This window comes from Mustelus asterias, unplaced genomic scaffold, assembly GCF_964213995.1.
Source record: "Mustelus asterias unplaced genomic scaffold, sMusAst1.hap1.1 HAP1_SCAFFOLD_395, whole genome shotgun sequence".
NCBI lineage: Eukaryota > Metazoa > Chordata > Chondrichthyes > Carcharhiniformes > Triakidae > Mustelus > Mustelus asterias.
The window spans coordinates 52501-71184 of NW_027590350.1; the positions used below are offsets into that span (position 1 = coordinate 52501).

At 59.8% G+C, this 18684-nt stretch overlaps 1 protein-coding gene across 1 annotated transcript in view; it reads left to right on the forward strand.

The window, feature by feature from the left end:
• LOC144486552 (equilibrative nucleobase transporter 1-like) overlaps nucleotides 1–17305 on the forward strand; it is a 54646-nt gene extending 37341 nt beyond the window's left edge. The window contains exons 8-10 of the mRNA XM_078204607.1: nucleotides 2861–3053; nucleotides 13787–13910; nucleotides 14040–17305. Coding sequence (XP_078060733.1) covers nucleotides 2861–3053; nucleotides 13787–13910; nucleotides 14040–14207 — 485 coding nt within the window. The 3' untranslated portion in view covers nucleotides 14208–17305. The remainder of the gene's footprint in view (nucleotides 1–2860; nucleotides 3054–13786; nucleotides 13911–14039) is intronic.
• The last annotated feature ends 1379 nt before the right edge of the window (nucleotides 17306–18684 follow it).

Genomic DNA, 18684 nt, shown 5'->3' on the forward strand with positions numbered 1-18684 from the left:
TTGGCCATGCCAAATTGTCCCTTAGTGTCTAAAGATGTGTAGGTTAGGTGGATTGGCCATAGAATCATAGAAACCCTACAGTGCAGAAGGAGGCCATTCGGCCCATCGAGTCTGCACCGACCACAATCCCACCCAGGCCCTACCCCCACATATTTTTACAAACAAAGAACAAAGAACAATACAGCACAGGAACAGGCGCTTCGGCCCTCCAAGCCCGCGCCGCTCCCCGGTCCAGGATTGAATCCTGAATCCAGGATCCCCGCCCAATTTTCCAGCCTATCTACATACCAATATCCTATCCACCGAGCTGTCCCTCACAGCTACGATGCTTTGTTCATCACAACCTATTAACTCACCCCCACCCCCCCATTCCAGACCATGTGATCTCCAGGGAGAGGCGAAAACCCAGAGTGAAAAACCCCAGGGCCAATATGGGGGGAAAAAATCTGGGAAATTCCTCTCCGACCCCCTGAGGCGATCGAAACGAGTCCAGGAGATCACACTGGCCCTGATCGGAAAATGCTTCCCAACCCTATTCATTTCCACTTCCACGAACACCATATGAATTCCCTGCCCCCGAGACAGGTTCCCAACTATCCGCAGTCTCGCTCTGTACTGGCACCAGCAAGTTGATCATAGAATGAAGCCTTGAAACGAGAAACAAGGAACAATTAGCCCGCGCCGCTCCCTGGTCCAAACTAGACCACTCTTTTGTATCCCTCCATTCCCACTCCGTTCATATAGCTGTCTAGATAAGTCTTAAACGTTCCCAGTGTGTCCGCCTCCACCACCTTGCCCGGCAACACATTCCAGGCCCCCACGACCCTCTGTGTGAAATATGTCCTTCTGATATCTGTGTTAAACCTCCCCCCCTTCACCTTGAACCTATGACCCCTCGTGAACGTCACCACCGACCTGGGGAAAAGCTTCCCACCGTTCACCCTATCTATGCCTTTCATAATTTTATACACCTCTATTAAGTCTCCCCTCATCCTCCGTCTTTCCAAGGAGAACAACCCCAGTTTCCCCAATCTCTCCTCATAACCAAGCCCCTCCATACCAGGCAACATCCTGGTAAACCTCCTCTGTACTCTCTCCAAAGCCTCCAAATTTCATCTGTAAATTTGCTGGTGGTTAAGGAATAATTTCTAGTCAAATCACTCAAAAGCATTTTCTCAATGTAGGAGAGGAGGACAAAGTATTTGATATCAATATGGGGGGAGGGTGTGTGTGTGTGAAGAGAACTGGAAGTTTGGTACATAACACTCGGTCAATAACTGCTGCAATTCTAGCGGTCTCTAAAGCAGCCAATCAAGATAGCAATGGGTGGGATCAGGGATTAGCCGAGCAACATGAGCAAAAATCACCACTGACATCAGAAACCTGTTTACCCGCTAATCCCTCTAACCTACACATTCCAGGACTCTAAGGGGCAATTTTTAACCTGGCCAATCAACCTAACCCGCACATCTTTGGACTGTGGGAGGAAACCGGAGCACCCGGAGGAAACCCACGCAGACACGAGGAGAATGTGCAAACTCCACACAGACAGTGACCCGAGCCGGGAATCGAACCCAGGACGCTGGAGCTGTGAAGCAGCAGTGCTAACCACTGTGCTACCGTGCCGCCCTGCCAAATTGCTCCTTAGTGTCCAAAGATGTGCAGGTTAGGTGGATTGGCCATGATAAATTGTCCCTTAGTGTCCAAAGATGTGCAGGTTAGGGGGATTGGCCATGATAAATTGTCCCTTAGTGTCCAAAGATGTGTAGGTTAGGTGGATTGGCCATAGAATCATAGAATCATAGAAACCCTACAGTGCAGAAGGAGGCCATTCGGCCCATCGAGTCTGCACCGACCACAATCCCACCCAGGCCCTACCCCCACATATTTTTACCCGCTAATCCCTCTAACCTACACATTCCAGGACTCTAAGGGGCAATTTTTAACCTGGCCAATCAACCTAACCCGCACATCTTTGGACTGTGGGAGGAAACCGGAGCACCCGGAGGAAACCCACGCAGACACGGGGAGAATGTGCAAACTCCACACAGACAGTGACCCGAGCCGGGAATCGAACCCAGGACCCTGGAGCTGTGAAGCAGCAGTGCTAACCACTGTGCTACCGTGCCGCCCTGCCAAATTGTCCCTTAGTGTCCAAAGATGTGAAGGTTAGGGGGATTGGTCATGCTAAATTGTCCCTTAGTGTCCAAAGATGTGCAGGTTGGGTGGATTGTGGGCTGAGAAGGGGCTATAGGCGGACATGCCGAATTTTCTTCGCCCCCTGAGTAAGTAGAGGCTGTTTCCCCGTGTGGGGGAGGCTGGGACCAGAGGGCAGAATCTCAGAGTCAGGGGGTCGCCCCATTGAGGACGGAGATGGGGAGGAATTTCTTCCCTCCGAGGGGGGGTGAATCTGTGGAATTCTTTCCCGCAGAGGGCTGGAGAGACTGGGTCGCTAAGTATGTTCCAGGCAGAGACAGACAGATTGTTAATCAGTGAGGGAATCGAGGGGGTAAGGACTTTGTAGTTCCTTGCGGTCTTGGGCAGAGCAGGAGCCCAGACCAAGCTGTGATACAACCAGAAAGAATGCTTTCTATGGGGCATCTGTAAAAGTTGGTGAGAGTTGTAGCTGACATGCCAAATTTCCTTAGTGTCCTGAGAAAGTAGAGGCGTTGGTGGGCTTTCTTAACTATAGTGTCGGCGTGGGGGGGACCAGGACAGGTTGTTGGTGATCTGGACACCTAAAACCTTGAAGCTCTCGACCCTTTCTGCTTCGTCCCCGTTGATGTAGACAGGGGCATGTTCCATGAGTTTAGTTCTGTAAAGATTAAGAATTCCTTTTTTTGATTATTTGCCACCGCAGATTCTGCTGCCTCTCATCGATTGGCTGACATGAGGTCGTCGGTCTTGTCTCTAACCATCACCACCACGCAGTGTGTCCTGTTTTCAATCTGTGCCAGTATCCCCATCTTACCGGTCCAGTACATCACCTTTGTACTGCAGGTGATCAACCGCTCATTCCTGTACGGGGGACATTCAGCATTCACTGCCATTGGGTAAGTACGCCCCCGCTCCTGCTCCAGTGTAGCTGGCCCTTTGATCTGGGATTCCACTTCATACAATCATAGAATCCCTACAGTCCAGAAGGAGGCCATTGGCCCATCGAGTCTGCCCCGACCACCATCCCACCCAGACCCTACCCCCATGCATTTGCGGCACAGTGGGGCCAGCTTGACTTATTCCTTATCTTTAACCGTCCCATCTCTACCTGTGTAAGTGCCTGTGTGGGGGTCTGCGTACACGCACCAATGCGCGCTTGTTTGTGCTGGCTTCTGTGTCTGCGTTCTGCACGTGTCCAACAGAATTTGAGGAGGTACGGTGGCCCAGTGGTGAGCGCTGCTGCCTCTCAACGCCAGGGACCCGGGTTCAATTCCCAGCCACTGGCGTGGAGTTTACACATTCTCCCCGTCTCTGCGTGGGTTTCCTCCGGGTGTTCCGGTTTCCTCCCACAGTCCTAAAGATGTGCGGATTAGGTGGATTGGCCATGCTAAATTGTCCCTTAGTGTCCAAAGATGTGCGGGTTAGGTGGATTGGCCATACTAAATTGTCCCTTAGAGTCCAAAGATGTGACGGTTAGGTGGATTGGCCATGCTAAATTGTCCCTATGTCCAAAGATGTGCAGGTTAGGTGGATTGGCCATGCTAAATTGTCCCTTAGTGTCCAAAGATGTGTAGGTTAGGTGGATTGGCCATGCTAAATTGTCCCTTAGTGTCCAAAGATGTGTAGGTTAGGTGGATTGGCCATGCTAAATTGTCCCTATGTCCAAAGATGTGCAGGTTAGGTGGATTGGCCATGCTAAATTGTCCCTATGTCCAAAGATGTGCAGGTTAGGTGGATTGGCCATGCTAAATTGTCCCTTAGTGTCCAAAGATGTGTAGGTTAGGTGGATTGGCCATGCTAAATTGTCCCTTAGTGTCCAAAGATGTGTAGGTTAGGTGGATTGGCCATGCTAAATTGTCCCTGTGTCCAAAGATGTGCAGGTTAGGTGGATTGGCCATGCTAAATTGTCCCTTAGTGTCCAAAGATGTGTAGGTTAGGTGGATTGGCCATGCTAAATTGTCCCTTAGTGTCCAAAGATGTGTAGGTTAGGTGGATTGGCCATGCTAAATTGTCCCTATGTCCAAAGATGTGCAGGTTAGGTGGATTGGCCATGCTAAATTGTCCCTTAGTGTCCAAAGATGTGTAGGTTGGGTGGATTGGCCATGCTAAATTGTCCCTTAGTGTCCAAAGATGTGCGGGTTAGGTGGATTGGCCATGCTAAATTGTCCCTTAGTGTCCAAAGATGTGCAGGTTAGGTGGATTGGCCATGCTCAATTGCCCCTTAGTGTCCAAAGATGTACAGGTTAGGGTGGATTGGCCATGCTAAATTGCCCTTAGTGTCCAAAGATGTGCAGGTTAGGTGGATTGGCCATGCTAAATTGCCCTTAGTGTCCAAAGATGTCCAGGTTAGGGGGATTGGCCAAGCTAAATTGCCCCTTAGTGTCCAAAGATGTGCAGGTTAGGAGGATTGGCCATGCTAAATTGCCCCTTAGTGTCCAAAGACGTGCAGGTTAGGAGGATTAGCCGTGTTAAATTGCCCCTTTATGTCAGTGGGATTAGCAGGGTAAATACAGGGGTTTTGGAGTTAAGATCTGGGTGGGATGTTTGTCAGTGCGGGCTCGATGGGTCATATGGCCTCCTTCTGTACTGTAGAGATTCTATGGATTCTACCCCAGCTCGTCCCCTGACACTAAGGGGCAATTTAGCATGGCCAATCCCCCTAATCTACACATCTTTGGACACTAAGGGGCAATTTAGCATGGCCAATCCACCTAACCTGCACATCTTTGGACACTAAGGGACAATTTAGCATGGCCAATCCCCCTAATCTACACATCTTTGGACACTAAGGGACAATTTAGCATGGCCAATCCCCCTAATCTACACATCTTTGGACACTAAGGGACAATTTAGCATGGCCAATCCACCTAACCTGCACATCTTTGGACACTAAGGGACAATTTAGCATGGCCAATCCCCCTAATCTACACATCTTTGGACACTAAGGGACAATTTAGCATGGCCAATCCCCCTAATCTACACATCTTTGGACACTAAGGGACAATTTAGCATGGCCAATCCACCTAACCTGCACATCTTTGGACACTAAGGGACAATTTAGCATGGCCAATCCCCCTAATCTACACATCTTTGGACACTAAGGGACAATTTAGCATGGCCAATCCCCCTAATCTACACATCTTTGGACACTAAGGGGCAATTTAGCATGGCCAATCCACCTAACCTACACATCTTTGGGCACTAAGGGACAATTTAGCATGGCCAATCCACCTAACCTGCACATCTTTGGGCACTAAGGGACGGTGGGGGGAGTCTAGAACTAGGGGTCAGAGTTTGAGGATAAGGGGGAAACCTTTTAGGACTGAGGTGAGGAGAAATTTCTTCACCCAGAGGGTGGTGAATGTGTGGAATTCACTCCCACAGAAAGTAGTTGAGGCCAAAACGTTGTGTGATTTCAGGAAGAAATTAGATTTCGCTCTTGGGGCGAAAGGGATCGAGGGATATGGGGGGAAGCGGGGGGATCAGGATATTGAATTTGATGATCAGCCGTGATCAGAATGAATGGCGGGGCAGGCTGGATGGGCCGAATGGCCTCCTCCTGCTGCTAGTTTCGATGTACAGTGAAAACGTCCTGACTTTTCTGTTCCATTGCCCCTGGCAATAAACGGCAAGATTCCGAATCACATCCTGTCCCAGCAACGTAACCTGCGGAGCCATCGACCCGGGGCCCGCCTGTGTCCCTGAGAGCGGGTGCAGTCCCTCTCCAGTTGAAATCAGATGCTGCTTCTCCCATCTGCCTGCCAAAAGGAACAAGTTCACATTTTCCCGCATCGCCTTCCAAACTTCGGAACACTTCCCATTGCAGGTTCCTAATGTCCTGCCACTGTAGGGATTCTGTGAACCACTCTCTTGACTAGGGGTAGAAGCTGGATGGGCCGATTGGCCTGCTCTTGATCCTAATTCATACATTCGAGAGTGCACACTCGCTCACCATAGCAAAAAGTTAAATTTATTTATCAGTGTCATAAGTCGGCTTACATTAACGCTGCAATGAAGTTACTGTGAAAATCCCCTAGTCGCCACACTGTTCGGGTTACACTAAGGGAGAATTTAGCACGGCCAATCCCCCTAACCAGCACATCTTTCGGACTGTGGGAGGAAACCCACGCAGACACGGGGAGAATGTGCAGACTCCACACATTCCCAAGCCCGGGAATCGAACCCGGGTCCCTGGCGCTGTGAGGGAGCAGCGCTAACCACTGTGTCACCGTGCCCCCGGGAATCGAACCCGGGGCCCTGGCGCTGTGAGGGAGCAGCGCTAACCCACTGTGTCACCGTGCCCCCGGGAATCGAACCCGGGGCCCTGGCGCTGTGAGGGAGCAGTGCTAACCCACTGTGTCACCGTGCCCCCGGGAATGGAACCCGGGTCCCTGGCGCTGTGAGGGAGCAGTGCTAACCACTGTGTCACCGTGCCCCCGGGAATCGAACCCGGGTCCCTGGCGCTGTGAGGCAGCAGCGCTAACCCACTGTGTCACCGTGCCCCCGGGAATCGAACCCGGGTCCCTGGCGCTGTGAGGGAGCAGTGCGAACCCACTGTGTCACCGTGCCCCCGGGAATCGAACCCGGGTCCCTGGCGCTGTGAGGGAGCAGCGCTAACCCACTGTGTCACCGTGCCCCCGGGAATCGAACCCGGGTCCCTGGCGCTGTGAGGCAGCCGCGCTAACCACTGTGTCACCGTGCCCCCGGGAATCGAACCCGGGTCCCTGGCGCTGTGAGGGAGCAGCGCTAACCCACTGTGTCACCGTGCCCCCGGGAATCGAACCCGGGTCCCTGGCGCTGTGAGGCAGCAGCGCTAACCACTGTGTCACCGTGCCCCCGGGAATCGAACCCGGGTCCCTGGCGCTGTGAGGCAGCAGCGCTAACCACTGTGTCACCGTGCCCCTGGGAATCGAACCCGGGTCCCTGGCGCTGTGAGGCAGCAGCGCTAACCCACTGTGTCACCGTGCCCCCAGGAATGGAACCCGGGTCCCTGGCACTGTGAGGGAGCAGTGCTAACCCACTGTGTCACCGTGCCCCCGGGAATCGAACCCGGGTCCCTGGCGCTGTGAGGGAGCAGCACTAACCCACTGTGTCACCGTGCCCCCGGGAATCGAACCCGGGTCCCTGGCGCTGTGAGGGAGCAGCGCTAACCCACTGTGTCACCGTGCCCCCGGGAATCGAACCCGGGTCCCTGGCGCTGTGAGGGAGCAGCGCTAACCCACTGTGTCACCGTGCCCCCGGGAATCGAACCCGGGTCCCTGGCGCTGTGAGGCAGCAGTGCTAACCCACTGTGTCACCGTGCCCCCGGGAATCGAACCCGGGTCCCTGGCGCTGTGAGGCAGCAGTGCTAACCCACTGTGTCACCGTGCCCCCGGGAATCGAACCCGGGGCCCTGGCGCTGTGAGGGAGCAGCGCTAACCCACTGTGTCACCGTGTCCCCGGGAATCGAACCCGGGTCCCTGGCGCTGTGAGGGAGCAGCGCTAACCCACTGTGTCACCGTGCCCCCGGGAATCGAACCCGGGTCCCTGGCGCTGTGAGGGAGCAGTGCTAACCCACTGTGTCACCGTGCCCCCGGGAATCGAACCCGGGTCCCTGGCGCTGTGAGGCAGCAGCGCTAACCACTGTGTCACCGTGCCCCCGGGAATCGAACCCGGGTCCCTGGCGCTGTGAGGGAGCAGCGCTAACCCACTGTGTCACCGTGCCCACGGGAATCGAACCCGGGTCCCTGGCGCTGTGAGGGAGCAGCGCTAACCACTGTGTCACCGTGCCCCCGGGAATCGAACCCGGGTCCCTGGCGCTGTGAGGGAGCAGCGCTAACCACTGTGTCACCGTGCCCCCGGGAATCGAACCCGGGTCCCTGGCGCTGTGAGGGAGCAGTGCTAACCCACTGTGTCACCGTGCCCCCGGGAATCGAACCCGGGTCCCTGGCGCTGTGAGGCAGCAGCGCTAACCACTGTGTCACCGTGCCCCCGGGAATCGAACCCGGGTCCCTGGCGCTGTGAGGGAGCAGCGCTAACCACTGTGTCACCGTGCCCCCGGGAATCGAACCCGGGTCCCTGGCGCTGTGAGGGAGCAGCGCTAACCACTGTGTCACCGTGCCCCCACCTCCCCCTGCACAACCTCACGCACAGGAATCCCATTACTGTCGGGGAGACCAGAACAAAGGGGTGGGATTAATCAACATGGGATGGCCATTGATCAATCCAACTGGGAAAATTCAGGAGGCACCTGTTCATTGAGAGTGGGGAGGGAGTGGGGGACTCGCTCCCCTGGAGGAGGGGGGTGTGCGGGACTCGCTCCCCTGGAGGAGGGGGGAGTGCGGGACTCGCTCCCCCGGGGAGGGGGGCGTGCGGGACTCGCTCCTCTGGAGGAGGGGGGAGTGCGAGACTCGCTCCCCCGGGGAGGGGGGAGTGTGGGACTTGCTCCCCGGGGAGGGGGGAGTGCGGGACTTGCTCCCCGGGGAGGGGGGAGTGCGGGACTCGCTCCCCTGGAGGAGGGGGGCGTGCGGGACTCGCTCCCCCGGGGAGGGGGGCGTGCGGGACTCGCTCCCCCGGGGAGGGGGGAGTGCGGGACTTGCTCCCCTGGAGGAGGGGGGAGTGTGGGACTGGCTCCCCTGGAGGAGGGGGGAGTGCGGGACTTGCTCCCCGGGGAGGGGGGAGTGCGGGACTCGCTCCCCTGGAGGAGGGGGGAGTGCGGGACTGGCTCCCCTGGAGGAGGGGGGAGTGCGGGACCCGCTCCCCTGGAGGAGGGGGGAGTGCGGGACTTGCTCCCCTGGAGGAGGGGGGAGTGCGGGACTCGCTCCCCTGGAGGAGGGGGGAGTGCGGGACTCGCTCCCCCGGGGAGGAGGGGTGAGTGCGGGACTCGCTCCCCCGGGGAGGAGGGGGGAGTGCGGGACTTGCTCCCCTGGAGGAGGGGGGAGTGCGGGACCCGCACCCCTGGAGGAGGGGGGAGTGCGGGACTGGCTCCCCTGGAGGAGGAGGGAGTGCGGGACTCGCTCCCCGGGCAGGAGGGGGGAGTGCGGGACTGGCTCCCCTGGAGGAGGGGGGTAGTGTGGGATTCGCTCCCCCGGGGAGGGGGGAGTGCGGGACTGGCTCCCCCTGGGGAGGGGTGAGTGCGGGACTCGCTCCCCCTGGGGAGGGGTGAGTGCGGGACTCGCTCCCCCGGGGAGGAGGGGGGAGTGCGGGACTTGCTCCCCTGGAGGAGGAGGGAGTGCGGGACTCGCTCCCCGGGGAGGAGGGGGGAGTGCGGGACTGGCTCCCCTGGAGGAGGGGGGAGTGCGGGACTCGCTCCCCTGGAGGAGGGGGGAGTGCGGGACTCGCTCCCCTGGAGGAGGGGGGAGTGGGGGACTCGCTCCCCTGGAGGAGTGGGGTGTGCGGGACTCACTCCCCTGGGGAGGGGGGAGTGCGGGACTCGCTCCCCTGGAGGAGGGGGGAGTGCGGGACTCGCTCCCCCGGGGAGGGGGGAGTGCGGGACTTGCTCCCCGGGGAGGGAGGAGTGCGGGACTTGCTCCCCGGGGAGGGGGGAGTGCGGGACTCGCTCCCCCGGGGAGGGGGGCGTGCGGGACTCGCTCCTCTGGAGGAGGGGGGAGTGCGAGACCCGCTCCCCCGGGGAGGGGGGAGTGTGGGACTTGCTCCCCGGGGAGGGGGGAGTGCGGGACCTGCTCCCCGGGGAGGGGGGAGTGCGGGACTCGCTCCCCTGGAGGAGGGGGGAGTGCGGGACTGGCTCCCCTGGAGGAGGGGGGAGTGCGGGACTCGCTCCCCTGGAGGAGGGGGGAGTGCGGGACTTGCTCCCCTGGAGGAGGGGGGAGTGCGGGACTCGCTCCCCTGGAGGAGGGGGGAGTGCGGGACTCGCTCCCCCGGGGAGGAGGGGTGAGTGCGGGACTCGCTCCCCCGGGGAGGAGGGGGGAGTGCGGGACTTGCTCCCCTGGAGGAGGGGGGAGTGCGGGACCCGCACCCCTGGAGGAGGGGGGAGTGCGGGACTGGCTCCCCTGGAGGAGGAGGGAGTGCGGGACTCGCTCCCCGGGGAGGAGGGGGGAGTGCGGGACTGGCTCCCCTGGAGGAGGGGGGTAGTGTGGGATTCGCTCCCCCGGGGAGGGGGGAGTGCGGGACTGGCTCCCCTGGGGAGGGGTGAGTGCGGGACTCGCTCCCCCTGGGGAGGGGTGAGTGCGGGACTCGCTCCCCCGGGGAGGAGGGGGGAGTGCGGGACTTGCTCCCCTGGAGGAGGAGGGAGTGCGGGACTCGCTCCCCGGGGAGGAGGGGGGAGTGCGGGACTGGCTCCCCTGGAGGAGGGGGGAGTGCGGGACTCGCTCCCCTGGAGGAGGGGGGAGTGCGGGACTCGCTCCCCTGGAGGAGGGGGGAGTGCGGGACTCGCTCCCCTGGAGGAGGGGGGAGTGCGGGACTCGCTCCCCCCGGGGAGGGGGGAGTGCGGGACTCACTCCCCGGGGAGGGGGGAGTGCGGGACTCGCTCCCCCTGTGGAGGGGTGAGTGCGGGACTCGCTCCCCCGGGGAGGAGGGGGGAGTGCGGGACTTGCTCCCCTGGAGGAGGGAGGAGTGCGGGACTCGCTCCCCTGGAGGAGGAGGGAGTGTGGGACTCGCTCCCCGGGGAGGAGGGGGGAGTGCGGGACTGGCTCCCCTGGAGGAGGGGGGTAGTGTGGGATTCGCTCCCCCGGGGAGGGGGGAGTGCGGGACTGGCTCCCCTGGAGGAGGGAGTGCGGGACTCGCTCCCCTGGAGGAGGGGGGAGTGCGGGACTCGCTCCCCGGGGAGGAGGGGGGAGTGCGGGACTCGCTCCCCCCCCGGGGAGGGGGGAGTGCGGGACTCACTCCCCTGGAGGAGGGGGGAGTGCGGGACTCGCTCCCGGGGAGGAGGGGGGAGTGCGGGACTGCCTCCCCGGGGAGGAGGGGGGAGTGCGGGACTCACTCCCCGGGGAGGGGGAGTGCGGGACCCGCTCCCCCTGTGGAGGGGTGAGTGCGGGACTCGCTCCCCCGGGGAGGAGGGGGGAGTGCGGGACTTGCTCCCCTGGAGGAGGGGGGAGTGCGGGACTCGCTCCCCTGGAGGAGGAGGGAGTGCGGGACTCGCTCCCCCCCCGGGGAGGGGGGAGTGCGGGACTCACTCCCCTGGAGGAGGGGGGAGTGCGGGACTCGCTCCCCGGGGAGGAGGGGGGAGTGCGGGACTCGCTACCCCCCCGGGGAGGGGGGAGTGCGGGACTCACTCCCCTGGAGGAGGGGGGAGTGCGGGACTCGCTCCCGGGGAGGAGGGGGGAGTGCGGGACTGGCTCCCCTGGAGGAGGGGGGTAGTGTGGGATTCGCTCCCCCGGGGAGGGGGGAGTGCGGGACTGGCTCCCCTGGAGGAGGGAGTGCGGGACTCGCTCCCCTGGAGGAGGGGGGAGTGCGGGACTTGTTCCCCTGGAGGAGGGGGGAGTGCGGGACTTGCTCCCCTGGAGGAGGGGGGAGTGCGGGACTCGCTCCCCTGGAGGAGGGGGGAGTGCGGGACTCGCTCCCCCCGGGGAGGGGGGAGTGCGGGACTCACTCCCCGGGGAGGGGGGAGTGCGGGACTCGCTCCCCCTGGGAAGGGGTGAGTGCGGGACTCGCTCCCCCGGGGAGGAGGGGGGAGTGCAGGCTTGCTCCCCTGGAGGAGGGGGGAGTGCGGGACTCGCTCCCCGGGGAGGAGGGGGGAGTGCGGGACTTGCTCCCCTGGAGGAGGGGGGAGTGCGGGACTCGCTCCCCTGGAGGAGGGGGGAGTGCGGGACTCGCTCTCCCCGGGGAGGGGGGAGTGCGGGACTCGCTCCCCCTGGGGAGGGGGGAGTGCGGGACTCACTCCCCGGGGAGGGGGGAGTGCGGGACTCGCTCCCCTGGAGGAGGGGGGAGTGCGGGACCCCGACCCCTCGGGGAGGGGGGAGTGCGGCACTCGCTCCTCTGGAGGAGGGGGGAGTGCGGGACTCGCTCCCCTGGAGGAGGAGGGAGTGCGGGACTCGCTCCCCGGGGAGGAGGGGGGAGTGTGGGACTGGCTCCCCTGGAGGAGGGGGGTAGTGTGGGATTCGGTCCCCCGGGGAGGGGGGAGTGCGGGACTGGCTCCCCTGGAGGAGGGAGTGCGGGACTCGCTCCCCTGGAGGAGGGGGGAGTGCGGGACTCGCTCCCCTGGAGGAGGGGGGAGTGCGGGACTCGCTCACCCCGGGGAGGGGGGAGTGCGGGACTCACTCCCCGGGGAGGGGGGAGTGCGGGACCCGCTCCCCCTGGGGAGGGGGGAGTGCGGGACTCACTCCCCGGGGAGGGGGGAGTGCGGGACTCGCTCCCCTGGAGGAGGGGGGAGTGCGGGACCCCGACCCCCCGGGGAGGGGGGAGTGCGGGACTCGCTCCTCTGGAGGAGGGGGGAGTGCGGGACTCGCTCCCCTGGAGGAGGAGGGAGTGCGGGACTCGCTCCCCGGGGAGGAGGGGGGAGTGCGGGACTGGCTCCCCTGGAGGAGGGGGGTAGTGTGGGATTCGCTCCCCCGGGGAGGGGGGAGTGCGGGACTCGCTCCCCTGGAGGAGGGGGGAGTGCGGGACTTGCTCCCCTGGAGGAGGGGGGAGTGCGGGACTCGCTCCCCTGGAGGAGGGGGGAGTGCGGGACTCGCTCCCCCCGGGGAGGGGGGAGTGCGGGACTCACTCCCCGGGGAGGGGGGAGTGCGGGACTCGCTCCCCTGGAGGAGGGGGGAGTGCGGGACCCCGACCCCCCGGGGAGGGGGGAGTGCGGGACTCGCTCCCCTGGAGGAGGGGGGAGTGCGGGACTTGCTCCCCTGGAGGAGGGGGGAGTGCGGGACTCGCTCCCCGGGGAGGAGGGGGGAGTGCGGGACTCGCTCCCCCGGGGAGGAGGGAGGAGTGCGGGACTCACTCCCCGGGGAGGGGGGAGTGCGGGACTCGCTCCCCCTGGGGAGTGGGGAGTGCGGGACTCACTCCCCGGGGAGGGGGGAGTGCGGGACTCGCTCCCCTGGAGGAGGGGGGAGTGCGGGACCCCGACCCCCCGGGGAGGGGGGAATGCGGGACTCGCTCCTCTGGAGGAGGGGGGAGTGCGGGACTCGCTCCCCTGGAGGAGGAGGGAGTGCGGGACCCTGACCCCCCGGGGAGGGGGGAGTGCGGGACTCGCTCCCCTGGAGGAGGAGGGAGTGCGGGACCCTGACCCCCCGGGGAGGGGGGAATGCGGGACTCGCTCCTCTGGAGGAGGGGGGAGTGCGGGACTCGCTCCCCTGGAGGAGGAGGGAGTGCGGGACCCTGACCCCCGGGGAGGGGGGAGTGCGGGACTCGCTCCCCAGGGAGGGGGGAGTGCGGGACTCGCTCCCCCGGAGGAGGAGGGAGTGCGGGACCCCGCCCCCCGGGGAGGGGGGAGTGCGGGACTCGCTCCCCCGGAGGAGGAGGGAGTGCGGGACCCCGCCCCCCGGGGAGGGGGGAGTGCGAGACTCGCTCCCCCGGAGGAGGAGGGAGTGCGGGACCCCGCCCCCCGGGGAGGGGGTAGGGTTGGACTCACCCCCCCCGGGGACAGGGGAGTGCGGGATGAACATGTGACAGAGAAGGCTGTGCTGATATGTGGGAGGGGGTTGATGTCCAGCAGACAGACCGAGTGGTCTTCTCACAGCCCTGCCTCTCCTCTCGCCCTCTCCAGGTTCCCTCCCTGCCACTTTGGGAAGATATACGGCATGTTAATGGCCTTGTCTGCGATTGTGTCCCTGTTCCAGTATGCCTGCTTTGCTCTGGTGAAGGGTCCCCTCCAGGACAACCCACTCTACGTGAGTATCATTGCGGACAACACCTCCCGGGACCCCCCACCACCCCCTTGCTTCATACGTCTCCCCCCTCAGCTTCCCGCGAAAGATTAACAACTCAGCTTCTCTCTCTCTCTCTCTCTCTCCCTCCAGGTCAACATCAGCTTCATAATCCTCTCCATCCTCACCTACGTCCACCCCCTCAATGTCTTCTTCCACTGCCGGCGGGAGACGGAGCAGCGGGCATCCGCGAAGCCCCCTCAGGTCGAAGTGCCGGCCCTCGGAGAGAAGGAGAGCCAGCCCAGGGAGACAGATATCTGAGCTGGAATACCCCCTCGTTTGGGAGAGGGGTTCGGGGCGGGGGGAGGTGTAAACTTTGGGTTCGGAATGAGCTGACCAGTTCCTGTTTCCCAGAATTCCAGGGACCATGTCCTGTTCAGCCAGGCCTGGATCCGAAGCTCAGGGCAGGCAGAGACTCGCAATCAGTGTTAATCCTCTTTTAGGCACTTTTATGTTCTTGTTGCTTTATGTACCAGGGTCCACCCAACACAAGTCTTTCTTTTTTTCCTCTCTCGTTCCCTTCTTCCCCTCAACCACTCTCTCCCACCCTCAACCCCTCTCTCCTCCCCTACCCCACTTATACTCCTTTGCACAGTAACTCCCAGAGACCAGAACTGTGCACAGTGACTCCCAGTGTGATACGGAGACCGGAACTGTGCACAGTGACTCCCAGTGTGATACAGAGACCGGAACTGTGCACAGTGACTCCCAGTGTGATACAGAGACTGGAACTGTGCACAGTGACTCCCAGTGTGATACAGAGACCGGAACTGTGCACAGTGACTCCCAGTGTGATACAGAGATCGGAACTGTGCACAGTGACTCCCAGTGTGATACAGAGACCGGAACTGTGCACAGTGACTCCCAGTGTGATACAGAGATCGGAACTGTGCACAGTGACTCCCAGTGTGATACAGAGACCGGAACTGTGCACAGTGACTCCCAGTGTGATACAGAGATCGGAACTGTGCACAGTGACTCCCAGTGTGATACGGGGACCGGAACTGTGCACAGTGACTCCCAGTGTGATACAGAGACTGGAACTGTGCACAGTGACTCCCAGTGTGATACGGAGACTGGAACTGTGCACAGTGACTCCCAGTGTGATACAGAGACCGGAACTGTGCACAGTGACTCCCAGTGTGATACAGAGATCGGAACTGTGCACAGTGACTCCCAGTGTGATACGGGGACCGGAACTGTGCACAGTGACTCCCAGTGTGATACAGAGACTGGAACTGTGCACAGTGACTCCCAGTGTGATACGGAGACAGGAACTGTGCACAGTGACTCCCAGTGTGATACAGAGACCGGAACTGTGCACAGTGACTCCCAGTGTGATACAGAGACCGGAACTGTACACAGTGACTCCCAGTGTGAGACAGAGACCGGAACTGTGCACAGTGACTCCCAGTGTGATACGGAGACCGGAACTGTGCACAGTGACTCCCAGTGTGATACAGAGACTGGAACTGTGCACAGTGACTCCCAGTGTGATACAGAGACTGGAACTGTGCACAGTGACTCCCAGTGTGATACAGAGACCGGAACTGTGCACAGTGACTCCCAGTGTGATACAGAGACCGGAACTGTGCACAGTGACTCCCAGTGTGATACGGAGACCGGAACTGTGCACAGTGACTCCCAGTGTGATACGGAGACCGGAACTGTGCACAGTGACTCCCAGTGTGATACGGAGACCGGAACTGTGCACAGTGACTCCCAGTGTGATACAGAGACTGGAACTGTGCACAGTGACTCCCAGTGTGATACAGAGACTGGAACTGTGCACAGTGACTCCCAGTGTGATACAGAGACTGGAACTGTGCACAGTGACTCCCAGTGTGATACAGAGACCAGAACTGTGCACAGTGACTCCCAGTGTGATAGACACTGGAACTGTGCACAGTGACTCCCAGTGTGATACAGAGACTGGAACTGTGCACAGTGACTGCCAGTGTGATACAGAGACCAGAACTGTGCACAGTGACTCCCAGTGTGATAGACACTGGAACTGTGCACAGTGACTCCCAGTGTGATACAGAGACCAGAACTGTGCACAGTGACTCCCAGTGTGATAGACACTGGAACTGTGCACAGTGACTCCCAGTGTGATACAGAGACCGGAACTGTGCACAGTGACTCCCAGTGTGATACAGAGACTGGAACTGTGCACAGTGACTCCCAGTGTGATACAGAGACCAGAACTGTGCACAGTGACTCCCAGTGTGATACAGAGACCGGAACTGTGCACAGTGACTCCCAGTGTGATACAGAGACCAGAACTGTGCACAGTGACTCCCAGTGTGATACAGAGACCGGAACTGTGCACAGAGACTCCCAGTGTGATACGGAGACCGGAACTGTGCACAGTGACTCCCAGTGTGATACGGAGACTGGAACTGTGCACAGTGACTCCCAGTGTGATACGGAGACTGGAACTGTGCACAGTGACTCCCAGTGTGATACAGAGACCGGAACTGTGCACAGTGACTCCCAGTGTGATACGGAGACTGGAACTGTGCACAGTGACTCCCAGTGTGATACAGAGACCGGAACTGTGCACAGTGACTCCCAGTGTGATACAGAGACCGGAACTGTGCACAGTGACTCCCAGTGTGATACGGAGACTGGAACTGTGCACAGTGACTCCCAGTGTGATACAGAGACCGGAACTGTGCACAGTGACTCCCAGTGTGATACGGAGACCGGAACTGTGCACAGTGACTCCCAGTGTGATACAGAGACCAGAACTGTGCACAGTGACTCCCAGTGTGATAGACACTGGAACTGTGCACAGTGACTCCCAGTGTGATACAGAGACCAGAACTGTGCACAGTGACTCCCAGTGTGATAGACACTGGAACTGTGCACAGTGACTCCCAGTGTGATACAGAGACCGGAACTGTGCACAGTGACTCCCAGTGTGATACAGAGACCGGAACTGTGCACAGTGACTCCCAGTGTGATACAGAGACCGGAACTGTGCACAGTGACTCCCAGTGTGATACAGAGACCGGAACTGTGCACAGTGACTCCCAGTGTGATACGGAGAGCGCAACTTTTTTCCCAAAGGATCCGCAGTTTGTTAAAAGTCATTAATTCAGTACTTGCCAACAGCAGAATGTGTCGAAACCCTCGCTTGCAAACGAAGCACTTAATTTTTTAACCAGGTTTAGCAACGTCAGGGAAGGTTCCGGCCAATCAGTGCACAGCAGGATCTCACGGAGATGCCAAGCAGCAAATAATGTTTTATTTATCACTTAGTGATGTTGTTTGAAGGATAATTATCACGGTTTTGTGGACTCCAGAACTGTCTGTCGCCCCTGTTCGTCCTGGAACTGCTGCCATCTGATCTGCGTCTGGAGAGGGGCGAACGGCGGAGTGGGGGGAGGGGCAGAGGGGGCTCGGCTTAATGTTGCACTCCCAAAGGGACAATTTTCGAGGGGGTCACGGATAAAGGGATCTAGCCGAGTCCTGGACCACAGCTGCACACTGCAACGCTCTCCCAGAGGACTTGGAGCATTATCGAGAGGTGTTGTTTTTGTAAATAATTCTTCATCTCAGTCTGAAAACAACTGGGACACAGACTTGTCGTCCGAGCAAATGTCCGTTTGTTCACCCGTTGATCCGTTAAGTGCCTTTCAAATTCCAGGCACCCAAATATTAACCGAGCCAGGTTCCTAATGATTAATTCCATTGTTTTTATTGACAGTAAAAGTTCTTTGCAATAACTCAGCCTGATTCGCTCACTCATTTCCAGCACTGACCCATTACAACACAGGGTTAGATACAGAGTAAAGCTCCCTCTACACTGTCCCCATCAAACACTCCCAGGACAGGTACAGCACGGGGTTAGATACAGAGTAAAGCTCCCTCTGCACTGTCCCCCATCAAACACTCCCAGGACAGGTACAGCACGGGGTTAGATACAGAGTAAAGCTCCCTCTACACTGTCCCCCATCAAACACTCCCAGGACAGGTACAACACAGGGTTAGATACAGAGTAAAGCTCCCTCTACACTGTCCCCCATCAAACACTCCCAGGACAGGTACAGCACGGGGTTAGATACAGAGTAAAGCTCCCTCTACACTGTCCCCCATCAAACACTCCCAGGACAGGTACAGCACGGGGTTAGATACAGAGTAAAGCTCCCTCTACACTGTCCCCATCAAACACTCCCAGGACAGGTACAGCACGGGGTTAGACACAGAGTAAAGCTCCCTCTATACTGTCCTGCATCAAACACTCCCAGGACAGGTACAGCACGGGGTTAGATACAGAGTAAAGCTCACTCTACACTGTCCCCCATCAAACACTCCCAGGACAGGTACAGCACGGGGTTAGATACAGAGTAAAGCTCCCTCGACACTGTCCCCATCAAACACTCCCAGGACAGGTACAGCACGGGGTTAGATACAGAGTAAAGCTCCCTCTACACTGTCCCCCATCAAACACTCCCAGGACAGGTACAGCACGGGGTTAGATACAGAGTAAAGCTCCCTCTACACTGTCCCCATCAAACACTCCCAGGACAGGTACAGCACGGGGTTAGATACAGAGTAAAGCTCCCTCTACACTGTCCCCATCAAACACTCCCAGGACAGGTACAGCACGGGGTTAGACACAGAGTAAAGCTCCCTCTATACTGTCCTGCATCAAACACTCCCAGGACAGGTACAGCACGGGGTTAGATACAGAGTAAAGCTCACTCTACACTGTCCCCCATCAAACACT